We start from the raw sequence: 24,528 nt of genomic DNA, 5'->3' as shown, positions 1-24,528 counted from the left end.
TCTACCCTAGCAGAGCATAGCAAAGCATATGATAGCATAGTATAGCATAAAATAGCCTATTCTACACTAGTCTAGAATAGCATAGTCTATTCTAGCCTAGCCTAGCCTACCCTACCCTAGCATAGCATAGCATAGCATAGCATAGCATAGCATAGCATAGCATAGCATAGCATAGCATAGCAGAGCATAGCATAGCATATTTCCCTGGAGTTAAAACTTTCATGTCTTTTTAAAAACACAGGATACGATGAAATGGTTAAAACAACATCAATGACAGAGTCTGAGATAATAATAAATACCTGAAGAGGTTCATGTTGTATAGCTTTTTTTATTGTACAGAAAGTACTATAGTTTAATTTATTGCTTAGTATCTTAGTATCTTAGTCGTTGCTTTATTTAAAAAGGTAATTTGTGGTTCCACGGTTTGGATGCAACTTTCACAGAACCTCTCCAGCCGTGATGGTGGATGCAGAGACCGGAGGCGAGTCATTGGTGAGTCTGTATCCTCGTGGGAGGAGGTGTGTTCGCTGCCAGGCTCATGAGCAGCACGGCTCAACACCTTCCACACAGGCCTGCCGGGCGTCCAACCCTCTCCCTCCGGGGGCCACTGGCCGGCGGCCCCGTGGTTCAGGGAACCATCCGGTGTAGGAGGAAGTCAGGGTAAAATACTTTCGTCTTTAAATGACTCCTTCTCAGGGCAGAAGAGCAACTGTTCCAATTTGCACCTCTGATGGGATTTGTGTGATATTTTACCGCCGCACCAGGTGGTCGCCACACAAACGCACACCAACACAAACACACACACACACACCAACACAAACACACACACACATGGCGCTGTATAAGAAGGTGTCCTGAGGAGACGCTCATGGTGCTTGAGTTCTATTCTGGGCCCCGTCAGTTAAGAAGTGTGACAGTCATGTGAGTGATGAAAAAAATAAAATAATAATAATAATAATAATAATAATAATAATAATAATAATAATAATAATAACCCTTAGCTTTGGTATTTAATTCTGTAATTACAAGTAAATTTATGACTTTATTGACACTACACGGTCACAGAAAACAAGAGTCAGAGCACTAAAAATTGTAATTGGGTCAGACAGCTGTCAATCAAAACAGCTGATTCCGTGAAATGACTGGATTAAAGTCATTAAATGAAGAAGTAAAGTGAAAGCACCATCATGGAGGTATGTGCTATTTTATTAGGAATTAAAGTGGATTTAACGTCTGCAAAATGTTGTTTAATTTTGGAAATTCACAGGACGCAATTTTACTTTTATAACTCGTTTCCTGCCTGAACCATCCTTTCAACATAATTACTGTGATGCGATGCAGAAACATTTTCGTTTCATTTTTAGTGACGAGACGCAAAACTCTGCCTATGCTTTTCATGTGAATCCTCTGCTGGATTTATGGAAATATTCACCAACGTTAAAAATAAAAGAAGGAGGAAAAAGAGAAAAATTTACTTTAAAAGCATTTTTTTTATAACTTTAGGGATCGCTGTGAACAAAATGAATGAATAATAATGTTTATCAACATTTTTCAAATAACTATACAAGTAGCATAATACATATTTTATGTATATATTATATATTTATGAAGAAGAAGCAGGACTTTGCAACTGAGGATGTTCTTCTATGTACATGTTTAAAAAAAAAAATTGATACGTCTTTTATTAGGATTATTAATAATTAGGGAATTTTGTTTAATGTTGAACGTTCAATAAGATTGTCTTTAAATCAAAGAGTAGGAAATGCAATATTATATTTTATACATATATATATATATAAGTATATACTTTTAAGCAGTATATTTGAATCCATTGACCAGTATTGTCAATGAAACTCGTTTTTTACTCGTTCTTTTATTTTGAAATGGTGATGCTCTTATCTTGAAGGGGTGAGAGTGAGAAGAACTTGTTCCCATTAAAAAAATAATAATCACGTTCACCGCTTTGATTTAACACACAAGGTGCTAATTGTTGTGTTAGCGGTTAGCTTGAGGGCATCACGGGTCATACGAAGGTGAGGGGGTTTGTGAGAGTATTTGAAGGTCGACTAATAATAAACCGCTCTAATAATTAATTTAAAAAATCACTCTTAAGAAATGTTACATGCCTCACGCACACGTCGATAGTGATGATGTATCGCTCTGACAGGTTGAAATGTTACGTGTCAATTATCTTCCAGTCATGCATGACCCCCCGACCCCGCCCCCCAACAGCAGGAAACATCTGGGCCACATGCTTGCGTGCAGCACTGACACAACAACACACGTGTGACCCAAGAATACACAGAAAAAACTCCATCATTCCAGGAGTATTAACAATGTATTCATTTGCTGAACGTGCAAAAACAGCTGATCGACACATCTGTGGATCCGTTACCTCCACCACCATCCCTCCGGATCCCGGGGTTCAGCGATCACGCACAGAGAAGTGGACCAGGAAGTGAGTTCTGGAAGGACTGGAGAGATCCGTTCTGAGGTTTTCGACGCGCCGGCTCCTCTTCACCTTTATTCAATTTCACAGAGATTATTCTCCCATGTTCTACATCACGATCTGTTGGCTTTGAAGTCAGGGGTGGTGGTGGCAGCGGGGGGGGGGGTGAATTTTTTTGGGGCGCGCCAGGTGAAATGTAGCGTTAACCCGCTGCTTCCAAACAAGACTTCCATCTCTGCGGATCCACAGGGACCGAGAAAGTAGGCCGGGCTGGCTGTCTGGCTCCTGCGGGGATCAGGGAGTTTGTTGACTCCGTGATGGTGTAGTTGACTCTGGGTCTCCAGTCTCTGGAGGTATTTTGAGTTCTGTTCATGTAGGTCATGTTTTTTTTATGCCAGAGACGTTTGAATAAAACACAATAAAACACACACAAGGTGTGTTGGAAGAACTCTCATTTCTGACACTTTTGTCAACGAACTAGCAGCCAGTTTATAAACAAGTCAGAAGAGAAGAAATTGAAATTATAATCTGAATGAAATATCATTCTTTAGATCATTTTATCTTTGATTATGTGTAGGTTTACTCAAGGTACTCTGGTTTCCTCCCATAGCCTAAAAAAGGTTGATTTAAAATATCTAATTTCTTGCTATAATATTCTGAATTTCATCATGTTTGTTGTAAAAACAGTCACAACTTCAACATTTCTTTTTACAAATTATCTTTATTTTGTTCCTCAAATACTCATTTATAATTTCAAATACAATTTATTTTAACACTGTTTATAAAACTGTAATATTTTTTAGATTATTAAATATTATAATTCCCCTCCTTCGACTATGATAAGAGAATCAGCGGTAAAACCTGAATTATTATGTACCATATAATACAGTCAATTTTAAATGATTACAACTGATTTCTGATTATTATTATCTATATTAATATGGAAAACATTTAATAATTATGGGAAAAACAGGATAGGATTTAAATGATCAACATATTTAAAGTTTATTAAAAGAAAAATGTTTGGGGTTGTTTTTACCAAAGGAGGAATTATATCATTTTAATAAATAATTAAAAATATTTAAAGAAAGAACAGGTGCACAAAAAAGAGGAAAATGCAGATAATAAACCTTGAACTTAAAGGGTTTACATATATATATAAAATGAATATAGTGGTGAACAAAAAACATTATTAAATAGAACAAGGTTGTTCGTCACATCCTCTGTTATACTGTTAAGTAAAACTTCAAACTGTGTTTTTTTGCAGAATAGATTACGGTCCAAGGATTCGTCCGTTCAGCAAAGAAAAAGCTATGAAGGCTTTTTTTTTTCTTCTCTTCGCTCAGTGGTGTCAGACGAGTCCTCGCCCCAGACTGACAGCCAGACCATAATAGCGTTTATTTCCAGCTTCTCGCACACGACAGTCGCCTTCAAAAATCACTTCGATCAACATAAGAACATTCCAGAGACGCTCATCCTTCTCTCCCACCAGGAAGCATCCAAAGAAACACATTTTCAGATCCTCACTTCATTTTTAGTTAACCTTATTCCAACATATTCCTAAAATTGTTTGTTTTTTGGGGGGAATATTGACGATGGAACAAGGAACCATTTTAATTTCAAAAGAGTTCTCAATGTCTGGTTAAATGTTTGGCGTTTAAATCGTATTTTATTTTTTGTCATAGTCATTTTATGGTTTATATTTTAATAAAGTGTGTGTCAATTATAATAATTCATTTTTCATTTTTATTACTAAGTTTCTAATATTCACTAATATTCAGAGTTTGATCATTTTTGTGTTACAATTTAACTTCTGACCACTAGGTGTACCTCCTCCGCAGCAAAAGGAACAATGAAAACCCGCGAGATCCCGGCGACGACTGAGGACGAGAGGATACAGTCGACTACAGCAGCTTTTAAAGCTGATCTTAGGAACTATTTTGGGTTTCAAAACACATAAAGGTATTTACGACAATACTACAAATATATCCTTGTAGAAAAGCGCTCTACAAATAGTACTTACTTACTTACTTGTTACTACAGTATCAGGATATATCGCAACTGTCTCAAGCATTTACAGAAAAACAAATCTTGATAAAGGGTTACTCCGTCTCTGGGATCTGCCAGTTTGACTTCCCACTAACTTTAGACCCCGTATCACCAGAGATCAGCACCATGAGTCAATAAATCGCATGTGGTGTATTGTCTGTCATTATTTATACAGTAAAATATATTTTCTCATGAAACTTATATTAACATTGAAGTGTTTTCCTGCTGCGTTTCAACACAGAGCAGCCAGATCTGCCAATTAGAAGAGAATAAACAACACAATTGTGAGAAGAATATTTACTGGAGCATCAACTGAACATCTGCTCTGCTTTGAAAGAACTTCCTATGATCCTCCTCTCGTCTGTGAGCATCAGTGGTTCGTCTGCTGGTCTCATGACACATGAAACTAATGATGACAAGATGAAACATCGTTGACCATCTCTGTCTTAAGATGGCTGCTAGGAGGCGTTCACAAGGGTTTTTAAGTGACTTAAAGAAACAGTGTCTTTGCAGTAGCCATTAGTTTGATCTCTTCAAGGAATGTGTACGTTTTTAAACAATCGTACAGTAAGTTATGAACATTTTAGACCATATTGATAAATTGAATTGATTTTTTTATACATCGCTCACATACAATTATCGAATTTTAATTAATTAAAAGAAATGGACAGAAAACTGTAATCAAACCTTTTTTAACTACAAAAGAAAATGCTGTAATCCAACAATGTTTAAAAAATTGTTTTAATATTATATATAATATTGTCAAAATATTTTTCATCTGTAAACAAATAATGATCAACTTTATTCAAACATTTTTTTATTTCAATCAAACCATTTTCATCTTTAATCCATTAAATTCTAAACTGTATTAAAAAAGAAACTATGATAAAACAAATGTTTAAATTTGTCTAATCAAATAAATGTCGAATTTAATCAAACAATGTTTAATTTGAATCAAACAATTTTCAACTGTAATAAAACTAAAACTATGACAAACACATTTGTTAACAGAAATTGTCATTAAAAAAATGTTTTACTCTATTCAAACTGATTTAAAAACATGATCTGTTATTTAAAAAAGGGAAAACGTTGTATAATGTTTTTAAAAATATGATTTTTGATAAAATATTTGTATAGATGCTACTCTCAGACATTGGAACATTTTGATGTGAAAAATCGAGGCATGCTGACGTCACAAGACACTTTTCATCCTCACAAACACATCTCGACAGAATATTTTTTCAAGACCCCCCCCCCCCCCCCAAAAAAAAAAAAAAACCCCAGAAGAGATGAGATATGACTTCTCTTCAAAAGTGTTTTTTTTTTCCCTTCTTCTTCTTCTTCTTCTTCTCGAGATGTCACGAGCTTCTACGCTCTGGTATGGAATGATGACGTCACGCCTCCGCGCGTCGACGACCCTGAACGAGTCAGGACGACCACACACACACACACACACACACACACACACACACACCAAAAAAAAAAAAAAAAAAAAAAAATCATCCACGCAGGCTCGTCACGTGCGTCCCTCTCCCCCCCCATCCCGCGAGTCCTGTGCGTGAGTCCGGCTCTGACTTGTCATCGGGCTCCAGACGCGGCAGGATTGGGTGCAGCAGGAGCGGAGGGTCTCGGATCTGCAGACACGCCATTGGTGGAGCCGCGCGTCGAACTTGTTGGACTCTCTCTCTCTTGTTGGACTCTCTCTCTCTCTCACGGAGCTGTCCGCGCGCACTGGTGCTGGAGCCGCGTCTGCCTGCACGAGCCGCTTCACCTTCCTAGACCCTCTCGCTCCGGGACCCGGGATCTCTCTCATGGCGTTCATGGTCAAGCACGTGGTGGGGGGTCAGCTGAAGAACCTGACCGGGGGGCTCGGCGAGGAGAAGCCCGAGGCGGAGAAGTCGGACGCGGCGGCGCAGGGCATGACCCAGGAGGAGTTCGAGCAGTACCAGCAACAGTTGGAGGAGGAGAAGTAAGTGTGTGTCCAGATATACAAAGCGTGTGTGTCGTCGTGTGTGAGCGTGTGTGAGTGTGTGTCTCTTTACGCACCACTGATGCGCACAGATGCTCGTACATGAAGTTGTGAGTCCGAGATTCAGAACCGTCCAAACATCAATATTCCAGTTGAGGTCAACACAAAAAAAAGTGTTGTGTGTGTTTTCTTTGAGTTTGTGTGTCATATCCACAAAAGTGTGTATCTGTGTGTGTTGATTTTGTGTGATTTAAGTGAAGCCCATTTTTGTGGGGTTTTTACAGTGTGTGGATGGATTGAAATATTGTGTGTGTGTGTGTGTGTGTGTGTGTGTGTGTGTGTGTGTGTGTGTGTGTGTGTGTGTGTGTGTGTGTGTGTGTGTGTGTGTGTGTGTGTGTGTGTGTGTTTGAGTTTGTGTGTCATATCAAAATATGTGTTCCAAAAAAGTGTGTGTCGTGTGAGTTGATTTTGTGTGATTTAAGTGATGCCCATTTTTATGGTGTTTTTACAGTGTGTGTGGATGGATTTGAATTTTGTGTGTGTGTGTGTGTGTTTGAGTTTGTGTGTCATATAAATAGATGTATTCCACAAAAGTGTGTATCTGTGTGTGTTGATTTAGTGTGATTTAGTGAAGCCAATTTCTATGGTGTTTTTACAGTGTGTGTGGAAGGATTTGAATTTTGTGTGTGTGTGTGTTTGAGTTTGTGTGTCATATTAATAGATGTATTCCACAAAAGTGTGTATCCATGTGTCATGTGTGTTGGTGTGATTAAGTGAAGCCCATTTTTAAGGTTTTTTTTACTGTGCGTGTGGATGGATAATGGAAAATATTGTGTGTGCGTGTGAATGTGTTGTTATTGTGCGTGTTATTTGATTGATTTTTTGGACATATTTATCTTTTGTTTATTTGTGAGTGTGTGTTGGCAGCGTGTGTGTGCGTGTGTGTGTCCTTGTGTTAATGGGGTGACATATGATCAGTTGTTGGAAGGACATCATGACTGGTCTCTCCGATCAGGTCATGATGGGTCATTATCTTCCGCTGCCCTTTGACCTTGTGTTTACACCAGTGACGGAGGTTCTACACACACGTCTTCTGTCGATACACCTCCAGCTGAAGGTCACATGACCATTAGTGACATCTAAGGACAATTTATATGTTTGATTTGTTTGTTTCGACCACAGCAGGTCCTTGACATCAGTTTCAGTTCATTTATGTTTTTAAACAATCGTACACATCAGGTTAAGACGCATTTTTGTTTTGTATTTGTGACTCACATACGATCAAGCAACTTTATCTTTGTTCAGCTGATACCGAACAATTTTCATCTGTATTAAGAATTTTCAACTGTAATCAAACGACTTCTTTAAATATTTTCAAAATATTTTCAATTATATTTCAAACGATTTTCAACTGTAATCAAACAATTTTCAACTATAATCCAACAATTTTCAACTATAATCCAACAATTTTCAACTATAATCCAACAATTTTCAACTATAATCAAACAATTTTAAACTATAATCAAACAACTTTTTTTAACTATAATCAAACAATTTTCAACTATAATAAAACAATTTCTAACTATAATCAAACAATTTTAAACTATAATCAAACAATTTTTTTTAACTATAATCAAACAATTTTCAACTATAATCCAACAATTTTCAACTATAATCCAACAATTTTCAACTATAATCAAACAATTTTAAACTATAATCAAACAATTTTTTTAACTATAATCAAACAATTTTCAACTATAATAAAACAATTTCTAACTATAATCAAACAATTTTAAACTATAATCAAACAATTTTTTTAACTATAATCAAACAATTTTCAACTATAATCCAACAATTTTCAACTGTAATCAAACAATTTTTTTTAAATATAATCAAACAATTTTCAACTATAATCAAACAATTTTAAACTATAATCAAACAATTTTCAACTATAATCAAACAATTTTAAACTATAATCAAACAATTTTCAACTGTAATCAAACAATTTAAAACTATAATCAAACAATTTTAAACTATAATCAAACAATTTTCAACTGTAATCAAACAATTTAAAACTATAATCAAACAATTTAAAACTATAATCAAACAATTTTCAACTATAATCCAACAATTTTCAACTGTAATCAAACAATTTTCAACTATAATCAAACAATTTTCAACTTTAACAAACAATTTTCAAATGTAATCAAACAATTTTCAACTATAATAAAACAATTGTCAACTATAATCAAACAATTTTAAACTATAATCAAACAATTTTCAACTGTAATCAAACAATTTAAAACTATAATCAAACAATTTTAAACTATAATCAAACAATTTTCAACTGTAATCAAACAATTTAAAACTATAATCAAACAATTTAAAACTATAATCAAACAATTTTCAACTATTATCCAACAATTTTCAACTGTAATCAAACAATTTTCAACTATAATCAAACAATTTTCAACTTTAACAAACAATTTTCAAATGTAATCAAACAATTTTCAACTATAATAAAACAATTGTCAACTATAATCAAACAATTTTAAACTATAATCAATTTTTTTTTAACTATAATCAAACAATTTTCAACTATAATCAAACAATTTTCAACTACAATCCAACAATTTTCAACTATAATAAAACAATTTTCAACTATAATAAAACAATTTTCATCTATAATAAAACAATTTTCAACTATAATAAAACAATTTTCAACTATAATCCAACATTTTTCAACTATAATCAAACAATTTTCAACTATAATCAAACACTTTTAAACTATAATCAAACAATTTTAAACTTTAACAAACAATTTTCAACTATAATCAAACAATTTTCAACTATAATCCAACAATTTTCAACTATAATCAAACAATTTTCAACTATAATCAAACAATTTTCAACTACAATCCAACAATTTTCAACTATAATCAAACAATTTTCAACTATAATCCAACATTTTTCAACTATAATCAAACAATTTTAAACTATAATCAAACAATTTTAAACTATAATCAAACAATTTTAAACTATAATCAAACATTTTTAAACTATAATCAAACAATTTTAAACTGTAATCAAACAATTTTCAACTTTAATCAAACAATTTTCAACTATATTCCAACAATTTTCAACTATAATTAAACTGTTTTCATCTCAAACTATCTCCAGTTGGTTAAAGTAAACAAAGGTCACTTCTTATCGATCCGTGTCCGTCAATCGATTGTGTTCATGAAGTGAAGCGTTTAAAACCATCACCTCAGACTCATCAGTGCTAATGTGCTTCTAACTGTGGTGTAACCATCTATTGACGGCTATTGAGTTGACCTCTGTCGTGACCTTCGGTGCGAGTCAGTAACTACTCAAAACAAGATGGACGCTCAACTGGGGGGTCGAGACCCTTCCAGTCGACCTTGAGAACGGCACCTCCAGACACACTTTCCCTTCTTTTATTCGTAGCTCAGCGTCTCATCTTAATGCAAAGTGAACTTTGGAGTCACGTGACCACGGACTCGTCTCCAGACACCAGGACCTTCCTCTGACACATTGGGAACACTGAAAAAAAAAACCTGCCCGGGGTCCTCCAGTGTCACTCGTGCTCCGGCTCCTTCCCGGGCGCCCACCCCTCGACCCCTGGCTCTAAAAATAACCCTCGCTGCTCATTTCCACGATGGTTGAGAAGTGAGCAGTGCTGGGTGTCGATGGAGAACATCTTTCAGGTTTTGATGTTCTTGTTGCTGTGATGGAGGAACCATCTCAGCAGCACCTGTCAGATAAATGAGCAGCATTAGGGTCGAGATGAGTCTTTAGCGCCAGCCTGCCCCCTGCTGGTGACACTACAGAATACAAGAAACGAATTATGTTCGATAATCGAACATTTAAACATTATTTCCATTGATATTCCAAGAAGTTTCAAGTAGAAATACACTACAAAACCACATAAAAACTAATTAATATACTGTATATGACCATTATTTCTATTTAATGTGCAGCGTAGGTTTCAAACCATTTATGTGAAAGAACCTTCAAAATATGTTGCATTAATTGACCCACATGGACGGTCGTTATTCGACATTAGACTATTTAATTGTGTAAATAAGCAATAATTAATGCAAAATACATGACAAAAACAGTCTAAATCACATTTAAGACATCATTATTTTAACTTTGTCAAAGAAGAAGTCGAGATAATAACGTAATTTAGTATTAATTGACTTATTGTTGCTAAAATAAACATACATTTTATATAATTGGTACAAATTCCTAAAAAGAAAATGCTTCTCATGATATCATTTAGAGCTGCTAACACTTTTAGCATGTGAGCTACTTCTAGAATCATGATTTAAAAATGTAAAAGATACTAAAAAATGCCTAAATTATATTTAATTATCAACATATTTTTTAATTAATCATACGTACAATGGATGTTGATGTACCTTCATAACCACACGAGTCCTGACTTTACTCTGATGACTTGCATTTAATGAATCATTTGAGATTATTGACAAAAAAAAGAGAAAAAAATGAGACTAGATCTCTAATAAAATTTGATTGACAGTTCATGATACTACTAAATTCAACAATAGTAATAACCTGTTAATGTTCAGAGATAAAAAATGTTGCAGTTACGTTAAATAATAAATAAGGTTTGTTGTTGTTTTACAATACAATTTAATGCAAATATTCTCGACGTTTGGTGCTTTTTTTGTTGCAATTAAATTTCCAGCCGCTAGATGGCAGCAGTTAAAGGAAAAACAAATCCCGCTAATTACTGAGGACGAGAGGATACAGTCGACACCAGCAGCTTTTGAAGATGATTTTTAAGGTATATTTTGGTTTCAAAACAAATAAAAGCAGTTATGTGGTGAAGTCATGTGGTAAATTCTGGAACACCAGAGTCAAGTACTGGACAATACTGCAAATATATTGTATTGCAATACGTACATCATACCGTACCTCCTGTATAGTGATACGTATTGTCAGATCTTTGCCCGTACACAACCATAATATGATGCAAATGTTGCGGTTTGGTAAATAATAAAAAATAGTGTTGTTGTTTTTTAGTTGTAGTAAAATAAGAACTCTTAACCGAACACGAATCAGAATCCAACATCTGGTCACGTGACCTGAGGAGGTGACCAGGTGATGTTACCTAATGGAGGGACCACCTGATCTCTCCCTGAAACATGGGACGAACATGCCAGAGTCGCTCCAGCTGGCGAACCAGGACAGCGACGGCGCGAGGTCATCTCGAGTCACAACACTTCTGTCACATGGTTGTTACTCAGCGTTCTGCATCACAACGTTGTCGTGACCCCGTTTCACTCTCTTCTGCGCAGACAAGAGCGAGAAGCCAACTTCGCCCAGAAGAAGGCGGAGAGAGCCACAGTACGGAGTCACTTCCGGGACAAGTACAGATTACCAAAGGTAAATAAAGACAGTCTGGGTCCAAAAAACATGGAAAAATTCCACCACTTACTACTTGTTCAGTGTGTTGTTGTACGGATCAAATAACATGCGGTCGATCTGTGTGAAGGACTGGTAGGCTTGGCAGAGGTCTGCACTCTTAAAGTGCTTTTATACTTTCATTATCCTAATATGGTGTCACAACAGTAGGTGGGATGAACTAATGTAAGGTGTATATGGGAGGAAATAGGGGTGTCCAAAAAGAAAATCTGGACTAAGGGTGTGTGAAAATAAAGATACACTTAAATATTGCGTTATTTTTGTGTGTGTCTTTAAGTGATATAATATATATTCAACAGCGATATGTTTTTGCTTTAAAATCATAATATGTTTCTATCATCTATCCATCATCTTTTATTGTTTATTTTTAAATAAAGTTTGTTTCAAATTAAATAATTGGCTTTCTTTAATTTTGGTTTACAATTTTCATGCAAATATTCTCACAGTTTGTTGCTTTTTCCGTTTCAATTAAACTTCCTGCCGCTAGATGGCAGCAGTCATTACGCCCTCCGCAGCTAAATGAAAAAAAAATCCCAGAAATTACTGAGGACGAGAGGATACAGTCGACACCAACAGCTTTTAAATCTGATGTTTAAGGCATATTTTGGTTTGAAAACAAATGAAATCAGTTACGACTTTGTCAAGTGTCAAATGTGGTCTGTAAATTCTTCAACACCAGAGTCAAGTACTCGACAATACTACAAATATATTGTATTGCAATACATCGTACAGTAGCTCCTGTATTGTGATACTTATTGTCAGATCTTTGCTCGTACACAACCCTTATGTGGACAGTGACAAAGAGTAGATCACGGTCCTGGAACAGGTCTAAAGGAAACTCTTGGATGTCACTTCCTGTGCAGAACGAGCTGGACGAGACGCAGATCCAGCAGGCGGGCGACGACGTGGTCCTGCCCACGGAGCTGGCCAAGATGATCGCCGAGGACAACCAGGAGGAGACGCACAAACAGTCGGTCCTGGGCCAACTGTCCAACCTGCAGAACGTGGACATGGACCAGCTGAAGGATAAAGCCCAGGCCACGCTGGAGGACCTGAAGAAGCAGACAGAGAACTGCAGCCTCATGTGATCCGACGGGTCCAGGGATCCTCCTCCTCCTCCTCCTCGCGGTCGCTGAGGAGACGAGCTGCTCTGAAGGAGGAAGTCGTTCCACTCGTGATGCTTCAATTGATCAAGCAGCTGCTCTTACAATGCAACGACAACATCATGACTTCCTGCTTCTTCAGGGCAGCTCGACATCTGCTCAGTTTCTGAAGACCCCCCGCGCCCCCTCTTCCTCCTTGAACCCCCCTCTCATGATCACATGATCCTGAGTCAGAGAATTGACGCGAACGGTCGGCGTGTTACGTTGAATTTGGGAAATTTGATTTTTTCCATTGACTTTTGTGTCGAAGCACAAACTTCTACCACTTTACCGTGAGAGTCTGGAGTTAGAAAAGTGACTTAACTCGCCTCGTATTTCAGCGAACGAAAGAGATAACGACAAATTTTTGGGGGTTTTCACACAGCTAATTGGATAGCATTGTTAGCGCTGTTGCTAATTCAAAAGCAAATGTTTCAGAAAAACATTTGCATTATAACTAAAACTGATTAAAGAACAACAACAGTCAATTCTTTAGATTCAAAAACTCCTTCGCACAACACGATGCTTGCCTAGGTGAGCAGAAAATGCTGCTATTAATGCTAACTAGTCAATGCTAATGGACATTGCTAACGTGTTAGCATTGGAAAGGGTGCCATTATTTGCAGTAAAAGACCATACATACTATACATACATGTTTAATCATATGGATTTAACTAAAAACCTCATGAAATAGAGCAACTTTTAAACTCTACTGCGACATCATTTTTAAACGTTAAGATGAATTTTTCAACTTAAAGCAAAGCAAACAACTATTAAACAAAGTCCAGCCCAAACAAAATTAATCTTAAACAAGAACGTATTATTTTCCAAACAGAACGCAATATGTTTTTGAGGAATTAGACGCTAATCCAAGCACCTCTGAATTCAAATATGTCTCATCGCGCACACTTGTTTTTCTCCTTAAATGTACATTTTGAAGTTGTTCAAAACATTTTAATGTGTTCTGTTTAATGGGTTGATTAAATCCAAATTTATTTAATTTGCTCAAAAGGAAGTAATCTGTACTTAGAGTTCTTGCTGGACAAATAAAACAACTTTGTTGGGTAAGAAAGGGACTAATACACCACGTTTATTCGATAATGTATACGCAATATTATCGTGTTTGATGGTAGATTTTGTAGCTTAAGCGTGGATCGATTTCAGTACGCCGGCCTTATCGTAAAGTGGTACCTACACATTCAAGGTACATCTTTGTCGTAAGTAGCTAACAAAAAGTTCCTCTTGCAATGATTCCCGTCCATAACCCGTACGTTGTCACGATCTTGGATTTCAAGCCTTTTTCTGTATTTCAGTGTGCCTTCCAAAACAAGGTTGTCTTCTGTCGTGCTACCAACACCCGTGAGCTACTTTCAACAAAGATTTCGGATGAAGGACCATCATGTGCAAACATTCCCAAATTCAACCTAGCATGGCTGACGTCAGGAAAGAAACGTCGCGCTTTAGTACGCCAAAGCCTTTTTAGAAGATGGCACAAATACGTCCCTGTGTGTAACCGCTGTGTGTGTGAGTAATATTTGGGTTGTATAAGATGTTAATGTATCTGCTGTCAGCCCAGCGGTTTTCGTGGTTTCGTCCATTTCCTCAGTGTGTGTCCGGGTCGTGCAGTTGTCGTGCCGGTGGACTTGTGTTGCCGTGATAAGTGGTGTCTTTTTGTAACCATCGATTAGCTCGGGGTGGCGACCAGCTAACGCTGGAATCCACGTCGTCCTAGCTGCCGTTTTAAAAGAAGGACGTTTAGGAGCCGTTGATGTTGTGTAACATATACGCTACATTTAACCTGTGTGTGTGTGTGTGTTTTCATGTCGCAGTGGAGGGCCGATGTTTTTCTTTTCGGCCCCTCGTTCGCCATCATGTCTGACAGTAATATTCAACTGCCACACTCTTTCTGTCGCAGCAGTATAAAAATATATATATATATAAAAGAATATATCAGAAGTTAACAGCGTATTCAAAGGATCATAGTAATATAAAGAAGAGGAAATATAGCAATAAAAGAGTTTGTTATATCATTAGACAATATAGAGGGAAGTGAAGCCATAGAACTATTTGCTTTGTTTGTGTGTGTTTGTGTGTCCTTCAGTAGATCAGACAACGATCCCAGATGTGATATTTTGTGTTGTCTTTTTGTGGGGTGTTTTTTTTGTTCTTCCTTATTACAGAATATACACAAATGTTTCGTTTTCTGAAGGTCTTTCAAGTGATTTTGGAGTTTTAACTGCAATAAAAATATTTTTAGGAAAGTGGGCTTCTTTTTCTTAATTGTTACACCGGTAGAACACTAGAGGGCGACACACTCTCAGAGAGACGCACAAAACTTGTCGAAACTAATATTTGAAAAGAAAGTTTTAATGGATGACATGGACTCAAAGGTTCATTAAAACAACACCACACATATATTACTTCTATGTTATATAAAATGTACTAGTTGTAACATTCTACATAGTTCTTAAAGCTCAACTAATGTGTTGATTTAAGTGTGTCTTAAATAGATGTTGGACTCTATTGTACTAATAAGTGTGTGTCTGTTTGTACAAAACTGTCTTTTAAATTAATATTTACATAAGTTAAAGAGCTTAAGCTCCGCCCACTGAAAACACTGCAGATAAAACCATAACCACACCCACTCAGCCGTGATTGGTCATTGAGGTTTTTCACTCGTCGTCTCCACCTCCAAGTGACTCGTTGTATAAACAAAGCGGGCGTGATTACAGCTGGCTGTAGGAGGAGTGAAGCGAATTATTACTGCATAATCAAATCCGCTCTTGTAGCCTCTCGTTCGCCGAGATTTCAGACGCGGTAGAACTTTATAAAGTACTATCTTCAAAACATGGTCATGATGAGGGACTTACTGCTTCTTGGAGAGGAAGACTTGAACTTTTGAAACATGTGAGTGAGTCAGGTTTTCGCATGAGTTGATCTTTATTATTTTTCAAGATGTCTATTCAACTAGATCTGTCGAGAAAAAGGCCACAAAAAAGTTATTGGATAAATAAATCAAGGGGTAAAGGGAAAATCCAGGAAGTGATGTCACTTGAACTGTCTCACCTGAAGCAGGTTGAAGTAATCGACTCTCAACATTGAAGCACCTGGTCATGGAAAGCAAAGTGAAAGGAGTTCAGTTTGTGTTTTGTCCAGAAGACACCGCTGGTATGAAACCATTTTTTTGTTTACATGTCTGATGTCTACGTTGTTTATTTGTGATCATTTATTTACACATGGACTCAATTAACAACGAAACTTAATTGATATAACCTGCGATCTTTCTTTCGTTTATAAATAATGTATTCAATTTGCAATTTAACATAGAATGTTTCCCTTTGGCTTCACAATAAAAAGGTCAAAGAAATTGAGTTTGAAGTCAAGCCATCCGTTTCAAGTTAAAATTCAAATTTAAAGTGTATTTTTAGCTGCAGGAACATCGACACAAGGGCAGCCATGACTTTTTTTTTATAAAGGTAATCTGGCATGAGTGCAAATGTTGATGCAAACCTACCAAATATTGTGATAATAACTAAAAACTTCCGACCAACATGGTGCCCACCTTCTTCAGAACCCCTGAGAACTATAACATACGCAGTCGTCTTTGTTATAGCATCACAGTAGCACGTGTGGCTAACATTGTTGTAGCATCACAGTAGCACGTGTGGCTAACATTGTTGTAGCATCACAGTAGCACGTGTGGTTAACATTGTTGTAGCATCACAGTAGCACGTGTGGCTAACATTGTTGTAGCATCACAGTAGCACTCGTTGCTAATATTATTGTAGCATCACAGTAGCATGTGTGGTTAGCATTGCAGTAGCATCACAGTAGCATGTGTGGCTAACATTGTTGTAGCATCACAGTAGCATGTGTGGCTAACATTGTTGTAGCATCACAGTAGCACTCGTTGCTAATATTATTGTAGCATCACAGTAGCACGTGTGGCTAACATTGTTGTAGCATCACAGTAGCACTCGTTGCTAATATTATTGTAGCATCACAGTAGCATGTGTGGTTAACATTGCAGTAGCATCACAGTAGCATGTGTGGCTAACATTGTTGTAGCATCACAGTAGCATGTGTGGCTAACATTGTTGTAGCATCACAGTAGCACTCGTTGCTAATATTATTGTAGCATCACAGTAACACGTGTGGCTAACATTGTTGTAGCATCACAGTAGCACCCGTTGCTAATATTATTGTAGCATCACAGTAGCACGTGTGGCTAACATTGTTGTAGCATCACAGTAGCACTAGTTGCTAACATTGTTGTAGCATCACATTAGCACTAGTTGCTAACATTGTTGTAGCATCACAGTATAACTTGTAGCTAACATTGTTGTGGCATCACAGTATAACTTGTAGCTAATATTGTTTTAGCATCACAATCGTACTTGTAGCTAATATTATTGTAGCATCACAGTAGCACTTGTTGCTAATATTATGCCCACATAACATGGTGCCCACCTTCTTCAGAACCCCTGAGAACTATAACATACGCAGTCGTCTTTGCTACTTCTGTAATAGTAATAGTGGTATTAATAGTACCTTTTTTTTTTTTAAGAACAAAAGGAAACAAACACTGGCACAGAAGTAGAACTCCTTGAGAAAACGAATGCGCTGAAAACGAGGGATCAGAAATAAACGGCGGCTGAAATGAGTCTTGATGACTTCCCTGATGACTTCCTTCCTGGCTGGCATGAACAAGCGCTCACACTCACAAATATGTTTCATTCTCGTCCCTGCCCGGACTCTGAATGGACTTCTTGTCGGGCGTACATCTGTTTCTGTGCTGCCGGCGCACAGACGGGCAGAGATTCCCTCTGAAAAACGAGTTTACCATCTGAATGGCGCTGGATGTCGGGCTATTGGTACTTCAAGTGTGGTGTGAAAGGGGAATAGCTGTAAAATATATTGATGCTGAAGGCCCGCTCTATTGATAGGCTGCAGTGCGTGAACAATCTTCATCCTGGAGAGACACTGGTCCACTGCATGGCCACTCCGACACAATGGAGGTGAAACAGCCCAGAAAATACTATTCTCCCCTTTTCTCTTCCATCAATCAGGGCTTAGGAATGAGAGGCAGGACGGGGGAGAAGGGGGAAGAGCCACCGTTAGAGACTAGTGCTCGGACCCTCAGCGACGAGGCTGCTCGGGTTTCTCTGCTCACACATGTTTGTAAAACTATCAACAAGTATCAGCACAAACAGTAGCACTCATGGCAAACATTGTAGCATCACATTAGCACTCATGGCTAACATTGTTGTAGTAGTAGCACTTGCGGCTAATAGTGTTGTAGCATCAAAGTAGCACTTGTGGCTAACAATGTGTATAGTTACATTAGCACTCAATGCTAACATTGTTGTAGCATCACAGTAGCATTCGTGGCTAACATTGTTGTTGCATCACAGTAGCACTCGTGGCTAACATTGTTGTAGCATCACAGTAGCACTCCTGACTTACATTGTTATAGCAACACATTAACACCCATTGCTAACAGTGTTGTAGCATCACAGTAGCACTCATGACAAACATTGTTTTAGCATCACAGTAGCACTTGTGGCTAACATTGTTGTACTATCACAGTAGCATTCATGGCTAACATTGTTGTTGCATCACAGTAGCACTCGTGGCTAACATTGTTGTTGCATCACAGTAGCACTCGTGGCTAACATTGTTGTTGCATCACAGTAGCACTCCTGACTTACATTGTTGTTGCATCACAGTAGCACTCGTGGCTAACATTGTTGTTGCATCACAGTAGCACTCCTGACTTACATTGTTGTTGCATCACAGTAGCACTGCTGACAAACATTGTTGTAGCATCACATTAGGGCTTGTGGCTAAAATTGTTGTAGCATCACAGTAGCACTTGTGGCTAAAATTGTTGTAGCATCACAGTAGCACTTGTGGCTAACATTGTTGTAGCATCACAGTAGCACGCATGCTTACCATTGTTTCAGCATCACAGTATAACTTGTAGCTAATATTGTTGTAGCATCACAATCGTACTTGTAGCTAATATTATTGTAGCATCACAGTAACACTCGTTGCTAATATTATTGTAGAATCACAGTAGAACTAATGCCTAACATTGTTGTAACATCATAGTAGCACTAGTTGCTAATATTATTGTAGCATCACAACATACAATGCTATTTCTTCCTTAAATATATGATCATTTTCATGTTCTTATTTGTGCCCAAAATTCTTAAACCATGTTGTTCTTTTTCAAAACACACTGACCCATCTTGGAGGTTCATGAACTGGCCCTCACACCAGAGGTTTGATGAGTGAGTAGTCAAGTGTTACTGAAGTCATATGAAGTACAAGTTGCTGTTTTTTTATACACACTATACACACATCTAAACAATAACTTGTTGGACCGTCACGGCTGGTCGTGGAGGGCCACGAGGAGCCCAGACCAGGGGCCAGTCACTGTCCAGGGGCGTGAATGGAGGGAGAGAGGAGGAGGAGGAGGAGGAGGAGGTGAAACTTTTCTCTCTGTGTTCAGCAGGAGGAGGCAGGGGGGAGGTGTGGGGGAGTCAGGGGGGAGGAGGAGGGTGTTGTGAGGAAAAGCTCGGCGGACCGTGAAGCGGATCAGCCAGAAGAGACAAAGACTCGAACTTTTTTCACAAACTCCGGAGCGAACGACGGGATGGACGTGACGAGCACGAGCGCGCGGAGGAGGAGAAGGACGGACGTGAAATGGCAACGAAGGAGAGTCCTGGACTGAAGAGTCAGCCCCGGGTTCGGAACGCCCGGTTCCGTTCGGATTATTCTCGCCTCTGATCGCAGGGGGATTTTTTCATTTCAATTGGATTATGGGATGTTTGGCCATCATGCGTGGGATCTAAGACCACTGGTCCAAGCATGACATGTGGGTTGGGGGTCCTGGCTCTTCTCCTGGTCCTGGTCCTGGTGGACTCGCAGCTCATCTGCTGGCAGGCCCTGCTCCGGTGCCACGACGAGCCGGACTGCGACCTGGCCTACAACCAGTACCTGGCGGCGTGCGAGGGGAACCTGCGCGGGACCCGCGGTCAGTGTCCGAGCCACTGCATCAACGCCCTGATCCGCCTCAACCACACGCGCGGCGGGCCGGACCTGGAGGTCTGCGACTGCGCCCGGGACCAGGACTGCGCCAGCGCCAAGCGGGCCATCGAGCCCTGCCTGCCCCGCAGGTACCCCGGCGAGTCCGGGGCGGGGATCGTGGGCTGCATGGAGGCCCGCCAGCGCTGCGAGGAGGTCCCACAGTGCCACGCCTCCCTGGCCGCCTACCTGTCCTCCTGCGGCCAGCTGTTCAACGGCCGGAAGTGCTCGTCCAGGTGCAAGAGCGTCATCCAGCAGATGCTCTTCATCCCCAACGGGGTCCTGCTCAACAGGTGCGTGTGCGACGGCGTGGAGAGACCCTTCTGCGAGGTGGTGAAGGAGAACATGAGCAAGCTGTGCGCCATCGGGGAGGGGGTCACCTCGGACCAACCGGATGTGGACGAGGTCTACGAGGACGAGGACTATGACCCCAGAGGAGGGGACGATCTGGACCCGGACCACTCGTCCGGGGTTGGTCTGTCTGGAGGAGGTTTGACGCTCGTGGTCCTGACCCTGACCCTCTGGCTCTGATCTGGACCTCTTTGAATGGGGAGAAAAGGTTAAACCCGGGGAGAAAGTAGAGCAAAAGTGTTTCCTCGCGACTTTTCATGAAGTTTTTGATTGAAAGTCCGTCGACAACAAGTGAATGAGATGCAACGGCGATGGATTGTGTGTTTATATAAATGTATTTACGACAAAAACTTGAGGAATATTTTTTATTGGATTTTGTTGTAAACTGATGTTGTTTGTTTTTCAAGATGATTCTTTACTAAATGATGAAACGAAAACACGTTTTTGTTTCATTAAAACATGTGTGAACTCAACGAAATCCGCATATGAGCTGCAAAAAAATGGATTTCTTTAATATTTATTGAACCTCTTAAGAACCTGATGCTACATCTTCGCCTTTTACCACAGCATGACGACAATATCGGTGACGACACAATGTCGGGGATGTCAGCGAAAGACTTCTACAGCGGCTGCCGAACAAAAATATAAAACATTTTCTGCAAATATTACTGAATTTCTGGGAAACAAACCTTTTTTGTTAAATCATCTGTTGGATCTTTCTGATCCAAAGTCTGCAGAGACACGAAAAAACATCCCAGATTAAGGATCTTAAAGTGTTTAATTAAACTAAAGTTGTGAATTTAAAAACTGTCCCCGTATGATGACATCATCAGAAAAGGCCAGCCGTGTTGTGTAGCTTAACACAGACGTTCAAAAGTTGTTTTTTTTTCAATTTAAGTCGCGTTTTCGGTGAAAATTGAGGCAGTCGCTGGAGAACGATGGGTCGTCAGATGTTGACCAGTCTGAACATGAACCTGCAGATACACAACTGTAGGTCCACAGACACACACATGGTTACACAACAGCTTCACAGATGGTTCATCTTGAGGTTTAGCTTCTAATAACCGTTAAGTTTCTCTTGTACGGACAGATATATTTCTGACTCGATCTGGCAGAAGGAACTGTTGCTTCCTGGATTTGTTCCTGAGTCCGTCGTGTCCTGGATCGTCCTCCTAAAACCCACCGTCGGCTGAAGGTTCTGAACGAGGTCCACGAGCGACACTCGTCGGTTCATTAAGTCGTTGGACAAACATCTTGGTGTTTGCTCTGCTCTCAGCGCCATTGTTGCCGTGAGAACTCTGCAAATATCTGCGACAACAAGTCGGTGGGATCAAGTGTTCGCATGAACCCCTTCTTAACACACACACACCCCTCGCCCCCCCACACACACACATGTGTTTTATAGGGCTTTTCCTCGCACCCCTTCTTCCTCTTCTCTACTGCCCCGTCACCTTTTTTTTTTACCACCCCCGAACTTTACGACCTGCTGCAGGAACTACTGGTGCGATGACTTTGTGCTCATGAGCATGGCAGAGTCTATCCCAGCTACTTAGGGTAAGAGGCCGGGGACAAGCTGAAAAAGGTGGCCAGTCTGTCAGAGGACCCAAAAAGATACACAACCATTCACAGACTCACACCTACTTAATCAACCTCTGTATGTTGTTTTTTTTAAACTGAGGGAGGAGGAGTCTCGAGCTGGAAGTGAACCAGCAACCTTCTTGCTGTGACGCACTCACCCGGGGTTTAAGGTTCTGCAGCAGCTTCATGGTTCAGTCAGTTTTCACTTCTGAAGAGTTGAGTTCTTTGTTGTTCTTTAATGTTAAGTTATGAACAGATTGTGTATATATTTGACAATAATGTGCAAGAAGGTGTGAGTCTTTTCACACGGTGTTGTGTGTTTAGTTTCAAATAAATAAGTGGAAGAAAGTCGACATGTTTTTGTTTACGATTAATCTGAGGATGTTAAAAGTGCTTCAGGTGGTCATAATGTTATGGCTCTTATCTAAATTTCTGGATTTGCTTTATAATCATGTCATTACTCCCTTCTAACTGCTGGTTATTACTATTCTCATCTGCTCATGTTTACTTTGGGTAGGTTTACTCCCACAGTCCAATACATACAGAGTTCGATTGACAACTTTGTATGTGTGTTCAGGGTGTCCTCCCGCCTCTAACCCGGATTAGCTGGGACAGTCTCTCTAGCGCCCCCATGACCCCGCAAAGGGAATCAACCTTGAAAAATTAATGAATTAACATTATTATTTGTTATCATGCACAGAAAATGTAAGATTTCCACCTCTAATATTCTGAATTTTAACTAAATGTCACAATTTCAACATTTTTATCAATTATCTTCACTTTGCTCCTTAAAATTGTAAAATAATTTTCATTTTTTTGTTCTTCTGTTGGTTAAACTGACTTATTAATGCTTCTCTTCTTCATCACACTTAAAAAAAAAAAATTAAATTAAAATACAATAGATTTCTTTGATAATTGAACATTACATTATAGATTGTTATACTTAATAACACAAATGTGTATATACAAACTTTTATTTCTTTATTTTATGTACGTATGTTTATACATTTTCTTATTGTTGTGGTCCAGTTTAATATAGTTAAAGTCTATAACTATATTAAATTATATTATTATATTCATTTGTTTTAGTTTTATACTTGGTTCAAACGTTCATAAATATTTTAAAAGTCCATCGAATTATTCTTGATCTTTTACGTCATTTCATTATTTTCTATTATTTTCTATCACCTTTTAATCAATATATTTTGCTCATTTTTCTTGTTATTTTCAACTTCAACATTTGATCGCCCGATTATCTTCTTTCTCGCTGCAGGAAGGTCGTCGGTTCGCTTCCAGCTTGAGGACGTTATTACCTTTTTTTTAACTTCTAGTTCTATTGTTTCTCGCACATGGGCAAAAAAGAGCTGAGCCAGAAGACGACATCTTCCTCCACCAGTCAGGACAAACTCTTGGATAGTCTGTTTTCTTTTCCACCTTTTTTTTCTCCTGCTCTTTCTCTTCAACTCGTCATCACGAGTGTTTTCCTACATTGGTTCTCCCAGATCTTGTTTGTTCAGACGTTGAAACAACACTTTTGTTGCTCTTTCAATTTGCTCCTCCATCACCGTCATCTTACAGTCCCCCCCCCTCTGAACCCCTTCCTGGTTTTCTGGGAGTAATATCAAAACAAACACCAGTGTGAGGGAGGGAGTTGGTGGGGGGTGCATCAGGGGGTACAGAGGGAGCAGTGTGTTGAAGCCCATTTTCCAAAACCTTTACTCAGCATTTTCTCTGCTGAAACGAACCCCCCAAAGACTTCGAGGGTCTCTCTCGGTCTCTGGCCTCGGATCACATCGACCGGTCCGGACCCACAAGAGAGGCCGGATCGAGAAGAGAACTCAAATGTTGTGGTCGGGGCCAGTGATCTTTGAGCCCGAGTAGATTTCCATTTTAGATTTCCGCTCCGTCTGGCTCGCATTAGACGTCGTGGAGCAGCAGAACGTGGCAGGACTCCCAGACTCCGGCAACAAAGAGGCACAAGGCTCATAATTGCATCCAAAGTTTTCCTGGCAGCGGCGGCGGCGTCGTGCCGTGATTAAAGCGGTGGAGCCCGAGCCAACACCAGGGGCCCCCGAGTCCAGCAATTAGAGCCCACCAAGAGCCACATGCTGCAGGAGAAACATTAGGTTAGAAATAAGGTTTTATTTGGGGATCTTGTTTGCTTTTGTGGTGATCAAATTACACAGCGTTAGTTAGCAACACGGCTAACCTTTACGCTGATGTTGGGACGTGAAAGATTGAATCACTTCTTGAACTAGTTTCGTAAGAACTCAACTTTTTTATCTTTTTATATGTTAAAATATTCATATTGACGTCTACCGAACGAAGCTGCTCTGCTTTATTGCAGCAACATGATGTTTTTTGTGTTTTAATTCATTTTAAAATCTCATTTCAAATCAATAACTTTTGACTATATTTATTTT

At 39.0% G+C, this 24,528-nt stretch overlaps 2 protein-coding genes across 2 annotated transcripts; both read left to right on the top strand.

Moving 5' to 3' along the window:
- Positions 1-6,169: 6,169 nt before the first annotated feature.
- cplx3b (complexin 3b) lies at positions 6,170-15,345 on the top strand. The gene is made up of 3 exons (XM_087793598.1): positions 6,170-6,467; positions 11,816-11,903; positions 12,806-15,345. The coding sequence occupies exons 1-3, from the start codon at positions 6,310-6,312 to the stop codon at positions 13,028-13,030; spliced, it is 471 nt and encodes a 156-aa protein (XP_087649724.1). The 5' UTR covers positions 6,170-6,309; the 3' UTR covers positions 13,031-15,345.
- A 4,313-nt stretch (positions 15,346-19,658) lies between these two features.
- LOC148076364 (growth arrest-specific protein 1) lies at positions 19,659-22,435 on the top strand. The gene has a single exon (XM_087793097.1). It carries the CDS (start codon positions 19,961-19,963, stop codon positions 20,705-20,707), a length of 747 nt encoding a protein of 248 aa, XP_087649223.1. The 5' UTR covers positions 19,659-19,960; the 3' UTR covers positions 20,708-22,435.
- Positions 22,436-24,528: the final 2,093 nt, after the last annotated feature.

The sequence above is a fragment of the Callionymus lyra genome, chromosome 6 (assembly GCF_982586985.1).
Source record: "Callionymus lyra chromosome 6, fCalLyr1.hap1.1, whole genome shotgun sequence".
Taxonomy (NCBI): domain Eukaryota; kingdom Metazoa; phylum Chordata; class Actinopteri; order Syngnathiformes; family Callionymidae; genus Callionymus; species Callionymus lyra.
This window is presented reverse-complemented; position numbering and strand designations above follow the sequence as displayed.